This window comes from Panthera tigris, chromosome F3, assembly GCF_018350195.1.
Source record: "Panthera tigris isolate Pti1 chromosome F3, P.tigris_Pti1_mat1.1, whole genome shotgun sequence".
Lineage (NCBI taxonomy): Eukaryota > Metazoa > Chordata > Mammalia > Carnivora > Felidae > Panthera > Panthera tigris.
This window is the reverse complement of record NC_056678.1, coordinates 16,780,171-16,792,590: the sequence shown is the minus strand read 5'-3', so window position 1 is coordinate 16,792,590 and position 12,420 is coordinate 16,780,171. Positions and strand designations below refer to the sequence as shown.

General features: G+C 38.4%; 1 protein-coding gene across 11 annotated transcripts in view; it reads right to left on the bottom strand.

Moving 5' to 3' along the window:
* The window catches only part of RABGAP1L (RAB GTPase activating protein 1 like), a 759,437-nt gene that overhangs the window by 397,790 nt on the left and 349,227 nt on the right, over positions 1-12,420 (bottom strand). Inside the window, exon 13 of one of the 11 annotated variants that reach the window (XM_042975860.1) lies at positions 3,979-4,579. The exons of the other annotated variants lie outside the window; for them this stretch is intronic. Coding sequence (XP_042831794.1) covers positions 4,553-4,579 — 27 coding nt within the window. The 3' untranslated portion in view covers positions 3,979-4,552. Of the gene's footprint in view, positions 1-3,978; positions 4,580-12,420 lie in introns of those variants that run through there. 11 annotated transcript variants of the gene reach the window in all.

Genomic DNA, 12,420 nt, shown 5'->3' with positions numbered 1-12,420 from the left:
TTAGTGACAAGGCTAATATTTACTAGTTAACAGATGGTTGAAAGCTGTCTTACAATGACGCATGAGAATTATTTTGAAAACGTGACAATTCAGTGGGATAAAGATCGTAAGCAGGCACGAGCTGGAGTGGCAGATGAAAGAGCACCGCCATCTTTAGACTCTAGATCCGTGGTTCTCAAAGTGTGCTTCTCTAGCCAACAACATCAGCATTGCGGAGTCCAGCTCCCGGTGAAAAACCTGTGTGTGATTTCTCAGGCCTGATCAAGGCAATTGCAAAGGCTTTACCAGGCAAACCTTGCGGGGAGAGCTGTATCACACCAGACTTGGTGCATAGCCAATGCACTACAGTCTAAAAGGAGTCGCAGCCAAGGGCTAGGGCCCCCTGGCTAATCGTGCTCCCTCCCCGCCCCTGCAATTTATATTGCGAGCCCTGGTGCCTTCATTCCTAGATCGCTGGCCTTGGTGGGGTTGGGAGTGTGGGGGGAAAGACAGGAGCATGAATATATTCCCCTCCCCCCCTCCCCCCCCCCTCGCCCACTCAGTACTTTCCACTCCTACTCCTGCTGCCTCACCCTCCCCAGACCCCATCGGGAGCTTTTTGTTCAGAGCCCCCTCAACAGTGAGAGGACATCTGTGTTTATCCACTTGACCCTCAACCAGTGTGCCCTTCGATGAGGGAAATGGAAATGGAAAAGAGTCAGCGTTCCCACCATTTTTATACTCTTGCTTACACCACACCAATAAGTGATTAAAGGCTTAATTCTTTCACTTTGGGCTTAATGCTTTAATTGGTACTCCAACACTTGGCAGCTCAGGGCACTCTCTCAGCAGCTCAGCGGAGCTTCTGAGAAGCATCACTTGGGAACTTAATAAAAAATACAAAATCTCAAGCTCTACCCCAATTGGATTAATAAAGAATTTTGGAGATGTGGCCCAGCCATCTGTGAACAAGCTCTCCAGGTGATTCTAATCAACACCAAACTTTGAGAGCACTGCTTCAGAGAAACCCTCTCCCCATTTCCCCCTAAAAAAAATGATTCCAGGTAATATCTGGGGCACCTCCTAAGAGCACGTAGGAGAGAAATGACCAACCAAATCTACAACTTAGAAATTTCTAAAAGAAATAATCTCAGGTTTATTTCTGCTCCCTTTATCTGTCATCCTTCTAAAAGGCTTCCTTTAATCCTTAAGATCCTTATTTTTATTCCTTGTAAAAAAAACAAGATAAATTATTTAACTTAAATATAATTTAGTTGTATTTTGACTGATAAAATTTCAAAAAACAAAACTGCTTGTACATAAAAGATGCACGCAAACTGTCTTAAATGCAACAGACAGAAAACACTGGGCAAGACTTAACCTTACTGTCTTAGCTTCGGCTACTATAACAAACCACCACAGGCTGGTTGGCTTAAACAACAAACATTTATTTGTTATAGTTCTAGAAGCTGGAGTCCAAGACTTTAGGTACCAGTACGGTCAGGTTCTGGTGAAAGCTTTCTTCCTGGTTTACAGATGGCCACCTTCTTATTGCATCCCTGCACGGATGAGAGACAGAGGCTAGTTTTCTCCCTCTCCTTGTAAAGGACACGAATCTCATCACGGGGGCTGCATCCTCATGACCTAAATTACCTCCCACAGACCTCACCTACGAATACCATCCTATTGGGGATTAGGGTTTCAACCCACGAATTTGAGGCAGGGAAGAACACAAACAGGCAGTCCATAACACTTATGGTATCAAATTAAACTGTGGCATTCAAACATTTTTTTCCTTAAACACACACACACACACACACACACATACACACACACACACACCAACAACAGGGATATAAACTATACCACCTTTCAGCTTTTTATCATCATGTGAACATGACCCCAGTGAATTCAATTATATTAATTTTTTGGAAACTCCTTGGTAATAAGCCACTGAGTATAAAACATGGTGTCTTTAAAAAGGGCATTTGTGAACTATGTCTAGGAGTTAATGGAGTTCATTATGTTTAACTCACAATAAAAAATTTTAGAAACCGAACATTTATATGAAATGTAATGCAACAAGTTAGAATAACGAAAACTCATCAAAAAAGGATGCTGGGGGGGGGGGGGCAGGGCACCTGAGTGGCTCAGTCAGTTAAGCATCGGACTCTTGATTTCAGCTCAGGTCATGATCTCACGGTTGGGGAGAGTGAGCCCCACATAGGGCTCTATACTGTCAGCACAGTTTGGGATTTTCTCTCTCTCTCTCTCTCTCTGCCCCTCCCCTGCTCACATTCTGTCTCTCAAAATAAATAAATAAACATTTTTTAAAAATCTCCCAATCAATTTCTGACAGAAAAAGCACCTTTACCCTACAAATACTGCCCAGCAGCAAAACTGTCACTAGAAGCCACATTTCATCTCCCCACAAAAAAAGGGGGAAGGTGGCACCTGGGTGACTCAGTCAGTTAAGCATCCAACTTTGGCTCAGGTCCTGAGCTCATGGCTCATGAGTTTGAGCAGCCCCACGTCGGGCTCTGTGCAGACAGCTCAGAGCCTGGAGCCAGCTTTGGATTCTGTCTCCCTCTCTCTCTGCCCCTCCCCCACTCATGTGCATGTACTCTCTCTCAAAAATAAATAAACATTAAAAAAAGTTTTAAAAAATTGAAAAAAAAAAATAAAGGAGGCTCAGAGCACCTGGGTGGCTTAATCGTTTAAGCTTCTGACTCTTGATTTCGGCTCAGGTCATGATCCCATGGTTGTGAGATCGAACCCACGTGGGGCTCCTCCTATCTGGATGTGGAGCCTGCTTAAGATTCTCTCCCTCACTCCCCTCTGCCCATCCCTTGCTCACTCATGTGCGTGCACACTCACACTCAAAAAAAAAAAAAAAAAAAGGTTCCTCATAGTATCTTTGACATTTGTCTATGTATCAGTTCTAGTTTATTATAACTGCTGTAGCCATTATATGAATAGAGAGAGAGAGAGAGAGAGAGAGAGAGAAAGAGAGAGAGAAAGAGAGAGAGAGAGAGAGAGAGAGAGAGAGAGAGAGAGAGAGAGAACGCGTGCACACACAAGAAGGGGAGGAACAGAGAGGGGGAGAGAGAATCCCAAGCAGGCTCCACACTGTCAGCACAGAGCCTGACAGGAGTCTGATCTCATGAACCGTGAAATCATGACCTGAACCAAAATCAAGTCAGATGCTTAACCGGCTGAGCCATCCTGGCACCCCTAAATATTTCACAATAGTTTATTAGTGTTGAGCCAAAAATATAAATAAATAAATAAAGCAAACTGCTAGAAGTTACATACAGTATACCACCCATTACACAAAGTTTAAAAATATTCAACTTGATAAATGATTGTTTGAGGATATATAGAATGGAGATATATATATATTATAAAGACATATATAGGAAGAAAAAATGTGAAGTTCTACATAATGGGTAACTTCAGGCAAAGACCGAGGGATAACAGAAAGAAGTACACAGAGGGATTCCATGATATTTGTGACATTTACTTTTTAGACTCTGATATGGAAATGTACTTTTTTTTCTTTTTAAAATGTCTTTTTAACGTTTATTTATTTTTGAGACAGGGAGAGACAGAGCATGAACAGGGGAGGGTCAGAGAGAGGGAGGCACAGAATATGAAGCAGGCTCCAGGCTCTGAGCTGTCAGCACAGAGCCCGACGTGGGGCTAGAACTCACGGACCGCAAGATCATGACCTGAGCCGAAGTCGGCCGCCTAACCGACTGAGCCACCCAGGCGCCCCGGAAATGTACTTTTTTTTAACATTTATTTTTGAGAGACAGAGAAAGATGGAGCACAGGTGGGGGAGGGGCAGAGAAAGAGGGGGACACAGAATCCAAAGCAGGCTTTCAGCCCAGAGCCTGATGCAGGGCTCGAACCCACAAACTGTGAGATCATGACCTGAGCTGCAATCGGACCCTTAACCGACTGAGCCACTCAGGCACCCCGAAATATAAATTTTTATGTTTTGAGTTTTTAGAAACATCTCATAAAACACTCGATATAAATGGCATCAAGTGGCCTGTATTCCTTAACTTGCTTTTCCCCACATTATGTTTTTGGTGTCCATGTTGGAAGGTATATTTGTGACTGCTTCATAGTATTACATTGTATGTAGTACACTATCTGGGGACATTTTTAGTACTAGAGTTATGAAATTACATAAGCTATTCGTATCTGAACCATGTAATATAGTATTATCATTTTTCTTTTCCCTTTTCCATATTCTTTCTCCCAACTCAGAGTTCATAATTGTCTCAGTTTTCTACATACCCATAACTTTCCTCTAATTTTGTAAATCTCCTCTCAATCGATTCAAATACTCTCAATATTTCATCAACTCCATCTTCTTGAAAAAAAAAAAGTCTCCTCAGATCCTTTCAGATTCAGACCTGAACTGGCTGCTCACTGGTCCTCCCACTGGTTATCAAGCTCAAATTCTCCTTTCCCTCATCATGAGGGTTTTCTGTATCTCCTTCTCATGGTAGATCTTCTATTTGTTACAGGTCTGTCTTTCTTCTTGTTTTTTCTCTTATTTTCATGGTGAGCATTTCACAGTAGCTTTCTGAAAAAGGACAGATTAAGACCTAGCACATCTAAAAACGTGTTTAATCTATTCATATTTTGGTAATTTTCTTGGGTATAGAATTCTAGGTTGGAATTAATTATCCCTCACATATTTGAAGGTGTTGTTCCATTGTCTTCTAGCTTCCAGTTCTGCTATTAAGAACAAACCTATTTTTTCCTCTTTGGAAGCTTTTAGGAACATTTGTTTTTAGGACTGTATGAAAACCCAATAATATGTGTTGGCACCTGTCTATTTTTACCCAATATGCTGGATACCTGGTGTGCCCTTTCATTCTGGAAACTCATGTCCTCAATACCAGACAATGTCCCTGAATTATTTCTTTTCTTCCCTGTCCTTTATTTCTGTCTCATAGAGTTACTACTACCCAAGTGTTGGGTCACTGGGATTGTCTAATACTTTTTTCTCTATTTTTACAGAGTTAATAACTTACACAGTAAGGTACATAAAAGTGAAATACATACATCAAAGAGTGTTTACATGTATTTATACATAGAGAACCACTCTTATATCAATATACCATCCTGTATTATACCCACCCCTGACAGGTAGTCACTATCCCTAACCACAGTTTTGATTGTCCTTGAAATCCTATAAATGGGAACATACACTGTATACTTCTTTGTGACTGGTTTCTTTCACTAAAGAACTGTGTCTTCAGACTCACGCATGTTGTTGTGTATGCCAAATTTGTTCTTTTTAATGCTGTGATCTAACTTTAAATTATCTAGTCTACTTTCTACCTCTGTATTTGTGTCTATTTGCTGTAAGATTTCCTCAACTTCACTTTATAACCCTTTATTCAATTATGTTTTAAAATTTTGCTGTTTTTTGGGGTCCCTGTATGGCTCAGTCAGTTAAGCATCCAACTTTCACTCAGGTCATGATTTTACGGTTCATGGGTTCTAGCCCCACTTCAGACTCTGTGCTGACAGCTGAGCTTACAGCCTACTTTGGATTCTCTGTCTCCCTCTCTCTCTGCACCTCCCCTGTTGACACACACACTCTCTCTCTCTCAAAAATAAGCATTAAAAATAAATAAATATATATACACACGTATATGTATATACATATACATATGTATACACGTATATGTATATACATATACATATGTATATATATGTATATATATATGTGTATATATATATATATACATATATATATGTATATATATATATTGCTGTTTTTTTTTAATTCCACTAGCTAATTTTAATTCCCTGTTACCACTTATAGGAACACATGTGTATGAATATTTTCTATTTCATCATCTCTTTCCTCTGAAGATGTTAATTTTATTTTTTATGTTCCTTTCTTCTCCCTGCACATTCTTTGTGCTAAGTGGCTTTATCTGTTTGTTTGTTTGGTTGTTTTGTTTTGTTTTGTTTTATGTCAAACGTTTCCTTCTAATGCCTAATGATATTTGGCTATTTGCTCATGTTTAAGAGTAGGGACTGACTTCCCCAGCTTTGCAGGGCACTGCCAAAAAGACCCACTTATATCTTGCCCCATCTAGAATACTAAGGTGTGCTGCATGACAGGCGAGTGAGGCAACAGCTAGGCAAATGGCAGCTGAGGCTTTTGAAGGGCATTAAAGGGATGTGAATCCTATAACCACATGGCACACTCTATCAGTAAGCCTGTCCATGAGCCCCGGGGAATGCCTCACCTGCAAATCCTCCAACAGGCCTCCCAATGGGGACCCCAATGTTCTGTGTACCTCACCCACACACACCTCCACCTCATGGTCAGCTCTCTATGCACACCCCAATAGAGCAAGAGCAAGAGCAAGCCTTTGCAGACTACTAGTAAGCATGCAAAGAAAAGTCCAACACTATGGGACTGGGAGAAACCACACAACCTTGAGAATTCAGCACCACTCTAGGGGAAGTAAGGTTGTACAAGATCAAGAGAAGTCATACAAGTCATACAAGCTTAAGAAGTCCCCCATAAGAGGAGACAAGAAGTGTGGAACAGGCATATCCATAGAAAAAACTCTAAGAAAGCCTCAGAATCCCTATCATGGCTGATGGATAATATTTCTCTCTCGAAGCAGTCAGTAAAGACTGAAGGAAGTAACTCCATCTACAAATGTGAAGACGGCAATGCCACACTTCAAGGAATATGAAAAAACAACAACAAAAAAACACGAGATACAACACCACAAAAAGAATAAAATAATTTTCCACCAACCAACCCCAGAGAAATGGGTGATCTGCAATTTTCCCAATAAATGGGTAAATTTTCCTTTAAAAAAATTTTTAAGGAAGCTCCATGAGCTACAAGAAAACACAGAAAAAGAATTCAACAAAATCAGGAAAACTACATGAACAATAATGACAAAAAAAGCTGTAACAGATAACCCAAATTCTGGAGCTGAAGAGTATAATGAAGGAAATGAAAAACACAGCAAAGAGCAGCAGCATCAGACTGGAGCAAGCAGAAGAAAGAATCTGTGAAATAGAACACAGGTCATTTTAAACTATCTAGTCACAGGAGAACAAATAAAAAAAGAACGAAACAAATGAAGAAAGCCTATATGAACTACAGGATTCCATTAAAAGAAACAATCTATGTATTACTGGAAACCCAGCAGGAGAAGGGAGGGAAAAATGGACAGAGAGCTTATGTAAAGAAATTATGGCTGAGAACTCCCCAAATGTAGGGAGAGATATTGACCAATCCAAGTTTCTGAAGCTCATAACTCCCTGAAAAATTTCAACTCTAAATGATCTTCTCCAAGATACATTGTCATACACTGTCTAAAATCAGAAGATAAACAATTCCTCACATACAAGTGAACCTATAAGGGTATAAAAAGATTTCTCTGCAGATACTTTGCAGGCCAGGGGAGACTGAATATTCAAAGTGCTGAGAGACAAAAAAATTACAACTAAGGATACTTTACTTGTAAACTTGTTCTTCAGAAATGAAGGCAAGATAAAGCCTTTCCCAAATAAACAAATACTGAAGGAGTTCATCATCACCAGACCTGCTTTACAAGAAATGCTGAAAGAAGTTTTTCAATCTGAAATGAAAGATCACTAATTAGTAATATAAAAATACATGAAAATATAAAATACTTTTTTAAAGTAAAGGTAAAGGTAAGTATATAGTCAAATTCAGAATACTCTAGTACTATAATATGTGGTGTGTTAACAACTCTAGTAAAAAGGTTAATAGACAAAAGTAATAAAAGTAAGTATAATAATTTGTTAATGGATACACAGTATAAAAAGATGTAAATTGTGAGATCGGAAAACAGAAAATGTTGGTGGGGGGGGCAGTTAAGGGTTAGGAGCTTTTGCATGGGACTGGAGTTAGTTGTAATCAGCTTAAAAAGGACTGTTACAAGGTGTTTTACATAAGCCCCATGGTAACCCACAAAGCAAAAAATCTACAGTAGATACACAAGAGATATAGAGAAGGGAATCAAAGCATACCACTAAAAGAAAATCATCAAGTCACTAAGGAAGACAACAAGGGAGGAAGAAAAGAACAAATGAACTACAAAATGGCCAGAAAACAATTAATTACAATGGTAATAGTAAATCCTTAAATGGATTAAATTCTCCAATCGGAAGTCATGGAGTGGCTCAATTATTAAGAAAAAAATAAGGGGCACCTGGGTGACTCAGTTGGTTCAGTGTCCAACTTCAGCTCAGGTCATGGTCTCATGGTCCATGAGTTTGAGCCCCGTGTCAGGCTCTGTGCTGACAGCTCAGAGCCTGGAGACTGCTTCAGATTCTGTGTCTCCTTCTCTCTCTGCATCTCCCCTGCTCACACTCTATCTCTCAAAAATAAATAAACATAAAAAAAATTTTTTTTTAAAAAAAAAGAAAAAATAAGACTCAGCTATATTCTGCCTACAAAAGGCTCACTTCAACTTTAAGGATACACATAGGCTCAAAGTGAAGAGATGGAAAAAGATATTCCATGCAAATAAAAACCCAAAGAGATGAGAGGTAGCTGTATATATTAGGGAGAAAAAAAAAAACAGATTTTAAATGAAAAAGTATGAAAAGAGACAAAGAATTATATAATGATAGAAGGGCTAATTCATCAAGAGGATACAATTCCAAATACATATGCCCAACATGAGAACATCTAAATATATTAAGCAAACACTAACCAATCTGAAAGAATAAACAGACAGGAATACATAGTAGAGAACTTCAATACCCCAGCTGCAACAATAGATCATTCAAGACAAAATCAGTAAGGAAACATTGGACTTGAACTATATGTTAGACCAAATGGACCTAACAGACATTTATAGAACCTCAATGGCAGCAATCCATCCTTTGCAAATGCATGTGAAACATTCCCCAGGATGGATCACATGTTAGGTCACAAAACAAGTCTTAACAAATTTAACACGACTGAAATCATACCAAATTATCTTTCCCAATGACGACAATATGAAAGTAGAAATCAGTAACAGAAAGAAATATGTGGAAATTAACACACTCTTGAACAATCAATGGGTCAAAGAAAAATCAAAGGGGAAATCAAAAAACATCTTGAAACAAATGAAAATGGAGCACAATATACAAAAACTTAGGAGAGGCAACAAAAGATCTAAGAGGGAAATTTATCATAATAAATGCCTATAATTAATGTAGAAAAAGATCTCGGGTGCCTGAGTGGCTCAGTCGGTTGAGTGTCTGACACTTGTTTTCGGCACAGGTTATGATCCCCAGTTTGTGGGATTGAGCCCCATATCTGGCTCTGTGCTGACAGCACAGGCCTGCTTGGGATTCGGTCTCCCCCTCTCTCTCTGCCCCTTCTCTGTTCATGCTCTCTCTCTCCCTCTCTCAAAATAAATAAACTTAAAAAAAAAAAAGGAAAGAAATTTTCAAAAAAGAAAAAAAAAGATCTCAAGCAACCTAACTTTACTCGTTAAGGAGCTACAAAAAGAAGAACAAAATAAACTGAAGTTAGCAGAAACTGAAGACCAGAGTAGAAATAAATGAAACAGAGACTAGAGAAACAATAGAAAAAATTAAGAAAACTAAAAGTTGGTTCTTTGAAAAGATAAAATTGACAAATTTTTAGCTAGACTTAGAAAACAAGAGTTCTCAAACAAAATCATAAATGAAGGAGCAAACACTATAACTGATACCACAGAAATACAAAGGATCATAAGAGACTAGTAGAATAATTAAATGCCAACAGAACAGATAACTTAGAAGACATGAATAAATTCCTAGTTACTACAACCTACCAAGGTTGAATCATGAAGAAAGCGTATCTGAAGAGACCAATAAGGACTAAGGAGACCAACTCATGAAGTCTAGGAAAACGTTTAAAGAATTAATACCAATCTTCCTCAAATACTTCCAAAAAAATTGAAGAGAAGATACTCCGAAACTCATATTAAAGGGTCCAGAATTATCCTGATATCAATCCAGACAAAGACACTACAAGAAAACTACAGGCCAATATATTGGATGAATATAGGTGTAAAAATTGTCAACAAGATACTTGAAAACAGATTCAACAACACACTAACAGGATCATACACCATGACCGTGAGAAATTTATTCCTAAGATGCAAGGATTATCGTTCAACGTTTGCAAATCAATCAATGTGATAAACAATGTTAATGAAATGAAAGATAAAAATCATATGATCTCTCAATAGGCGCAGTAAAAGCATTTGACAAAATTCAACATCTTTTCATGATTAAAAGCTCTCAACAAGTTGTATACAGAAGGAACTAACCTCAACATACTAAAAGCCATAAATGACAAGCCCACAACTAAAATCATATCAATAATGAAAGGCTGAAATCTTTTCCTCTAAGATCAGAAACAAGACAAGGGTGTCCAGTCTCAGAACTCCCAGTCAATATAATACCGCAAGTCCTCATCAGAGCAATTAAGCAAGAAAAAGACATAAAAAGCCTCCAACTTAGAAAGAAAGAAAAGTGGCCATCTTCTCAGATAACCTGATCTTATATAGAGAAAATCTTAAAGAATTCAACAAAACCTGTTAGAATTAATAAATAAATTCAGAAAAGTCGCAGGATGACAAAAATCAACACGCGAAATCAGTTGCATTAATTATACCCTAACAATAAACTATCTAAAAAAGAAATAAAACAATCCCATTTACAACTGCATTAAGAACAATATGTAGAAATAAATTTAACCAAGGAGGTGAAAGTACACTGAAAACTACAAGAGACTGATGAAAAAAACTGAAGACACAAATTAATGGAAAAATATCTCATGTTCATGGATTGGAAGAAATACTGTTGTTAAAATGTCACACAACCCAAAGCCATCTATTGCAAAGCCTATCAAAATTCCAAAAGCATTTTCCATAGAAATAGAAAAAACTATCCTAAAATTTGTATGGAACCCAATGTATAACTTGGTGACCATAGTTAACAATACTGTATTATATACTTGAAAGTTGCTAAGAGAGTAAATCTTAAACGTTCTCACACACCTCCCCACCACACACACAAACATACACACAAGTAACAAGATGGAGGTGTTAACTAACCTTACTGGTAATCATATCACAATATAGCTGTGTATCAAATCATCACATTATACACCTTAAACTTACACAATGTTATATATATGCCAATTATAATATCAATAAAGCTGAAAAAAAAAAGAGTAGGGAACTCTAAACTGAGTGGCAGGTCAGAAGAATATAGTGGTGCTCACTAAAGGATGATCCAACTAAGCCATTTCCTTGGGGAACCCCAAGGAATCTTTCTTTCTTGGACTTCTTACATTCCCAAAAGAAAATTCTTCCAATCTCTCACCCCAACAAAAAGGCTGATTACTAACATCCTGTGGGCTGATAGGGAAGACTGCAAGTCTCAACATTCAACATGCAAACATTTTTTACTGCACCTGATTTCAACAGAGTATCCATCTCCCTTCTGCCTTTTACTGTTTTGTGGTGTCCTCAGCTCTGATATCCTCATCTTACCCTCTATAGAAAATACACCTTTCAGTCTTCTGCCACATAAGACAGGCACTATAGGCCAGCTATATGGTGCACAGAATGGGAACTTGGAAAACAAGTGTTTCTTAAACAGAGTTTAAATTAGTCCTGTTTTGAACCCCATTTTAACTACAACTTCCAGAGGGACCCAGTGTTTCCAATTCCTGAGAATTATGAGATCCTGGTATGTAAATCAGAGTTTCCTCAGCAGTTTCCCCACTGCCAACTTATAAGTGAGTTTTCTCAGGTCTGCTAAGTTAGTCTAACTCCTGCATCTGCTTTCCATCTTCCAAATTTTACAACTTATCTCCTCTCCCATTTTCTTTGCCCTGGTGAAGTTATTTATTTTAAAATCTCTTTATTTTCCGTTTAGAGAAGTTTTGGGAAGGACATGAGCTACCAACGTGTGTTTAATCTGCCATGTCTAAGAGTCCTTTTTACTTTTTGCTGTTTTTCAAAAGTGAACAGAAAATTCAGAGCAAAAAAGTAAATTTAGACAGTAGCTGTCCCTTTCCAAATCTAGCTTTCTGTAAGCTTCTTCAATCTTTCGGAGTACAAGCCATAAAAAGGTGAAAATTTTAAATCAACTGGTAATTTCATCTAAATAAAATCGGTAAGTTCATGACAGATAGTTATTTTACCAGTATTTAAAATGTACATGCTGGCAGCCGTTGGCCTTCTCTACGTCGGCACTGTTGCTAGCTCACCGAGCTCCAGCCCAAAGGAAGGATTCCCTACACTCCCCTGGTGCAGAGCTGGCTGCCTGCAAGCTGACTGGTGGGAAAGCACCAAGGAGGCAACTGGCTACTCACACGAGTAGGACGCTACTCACGCGAGTCCGCCCCCTACT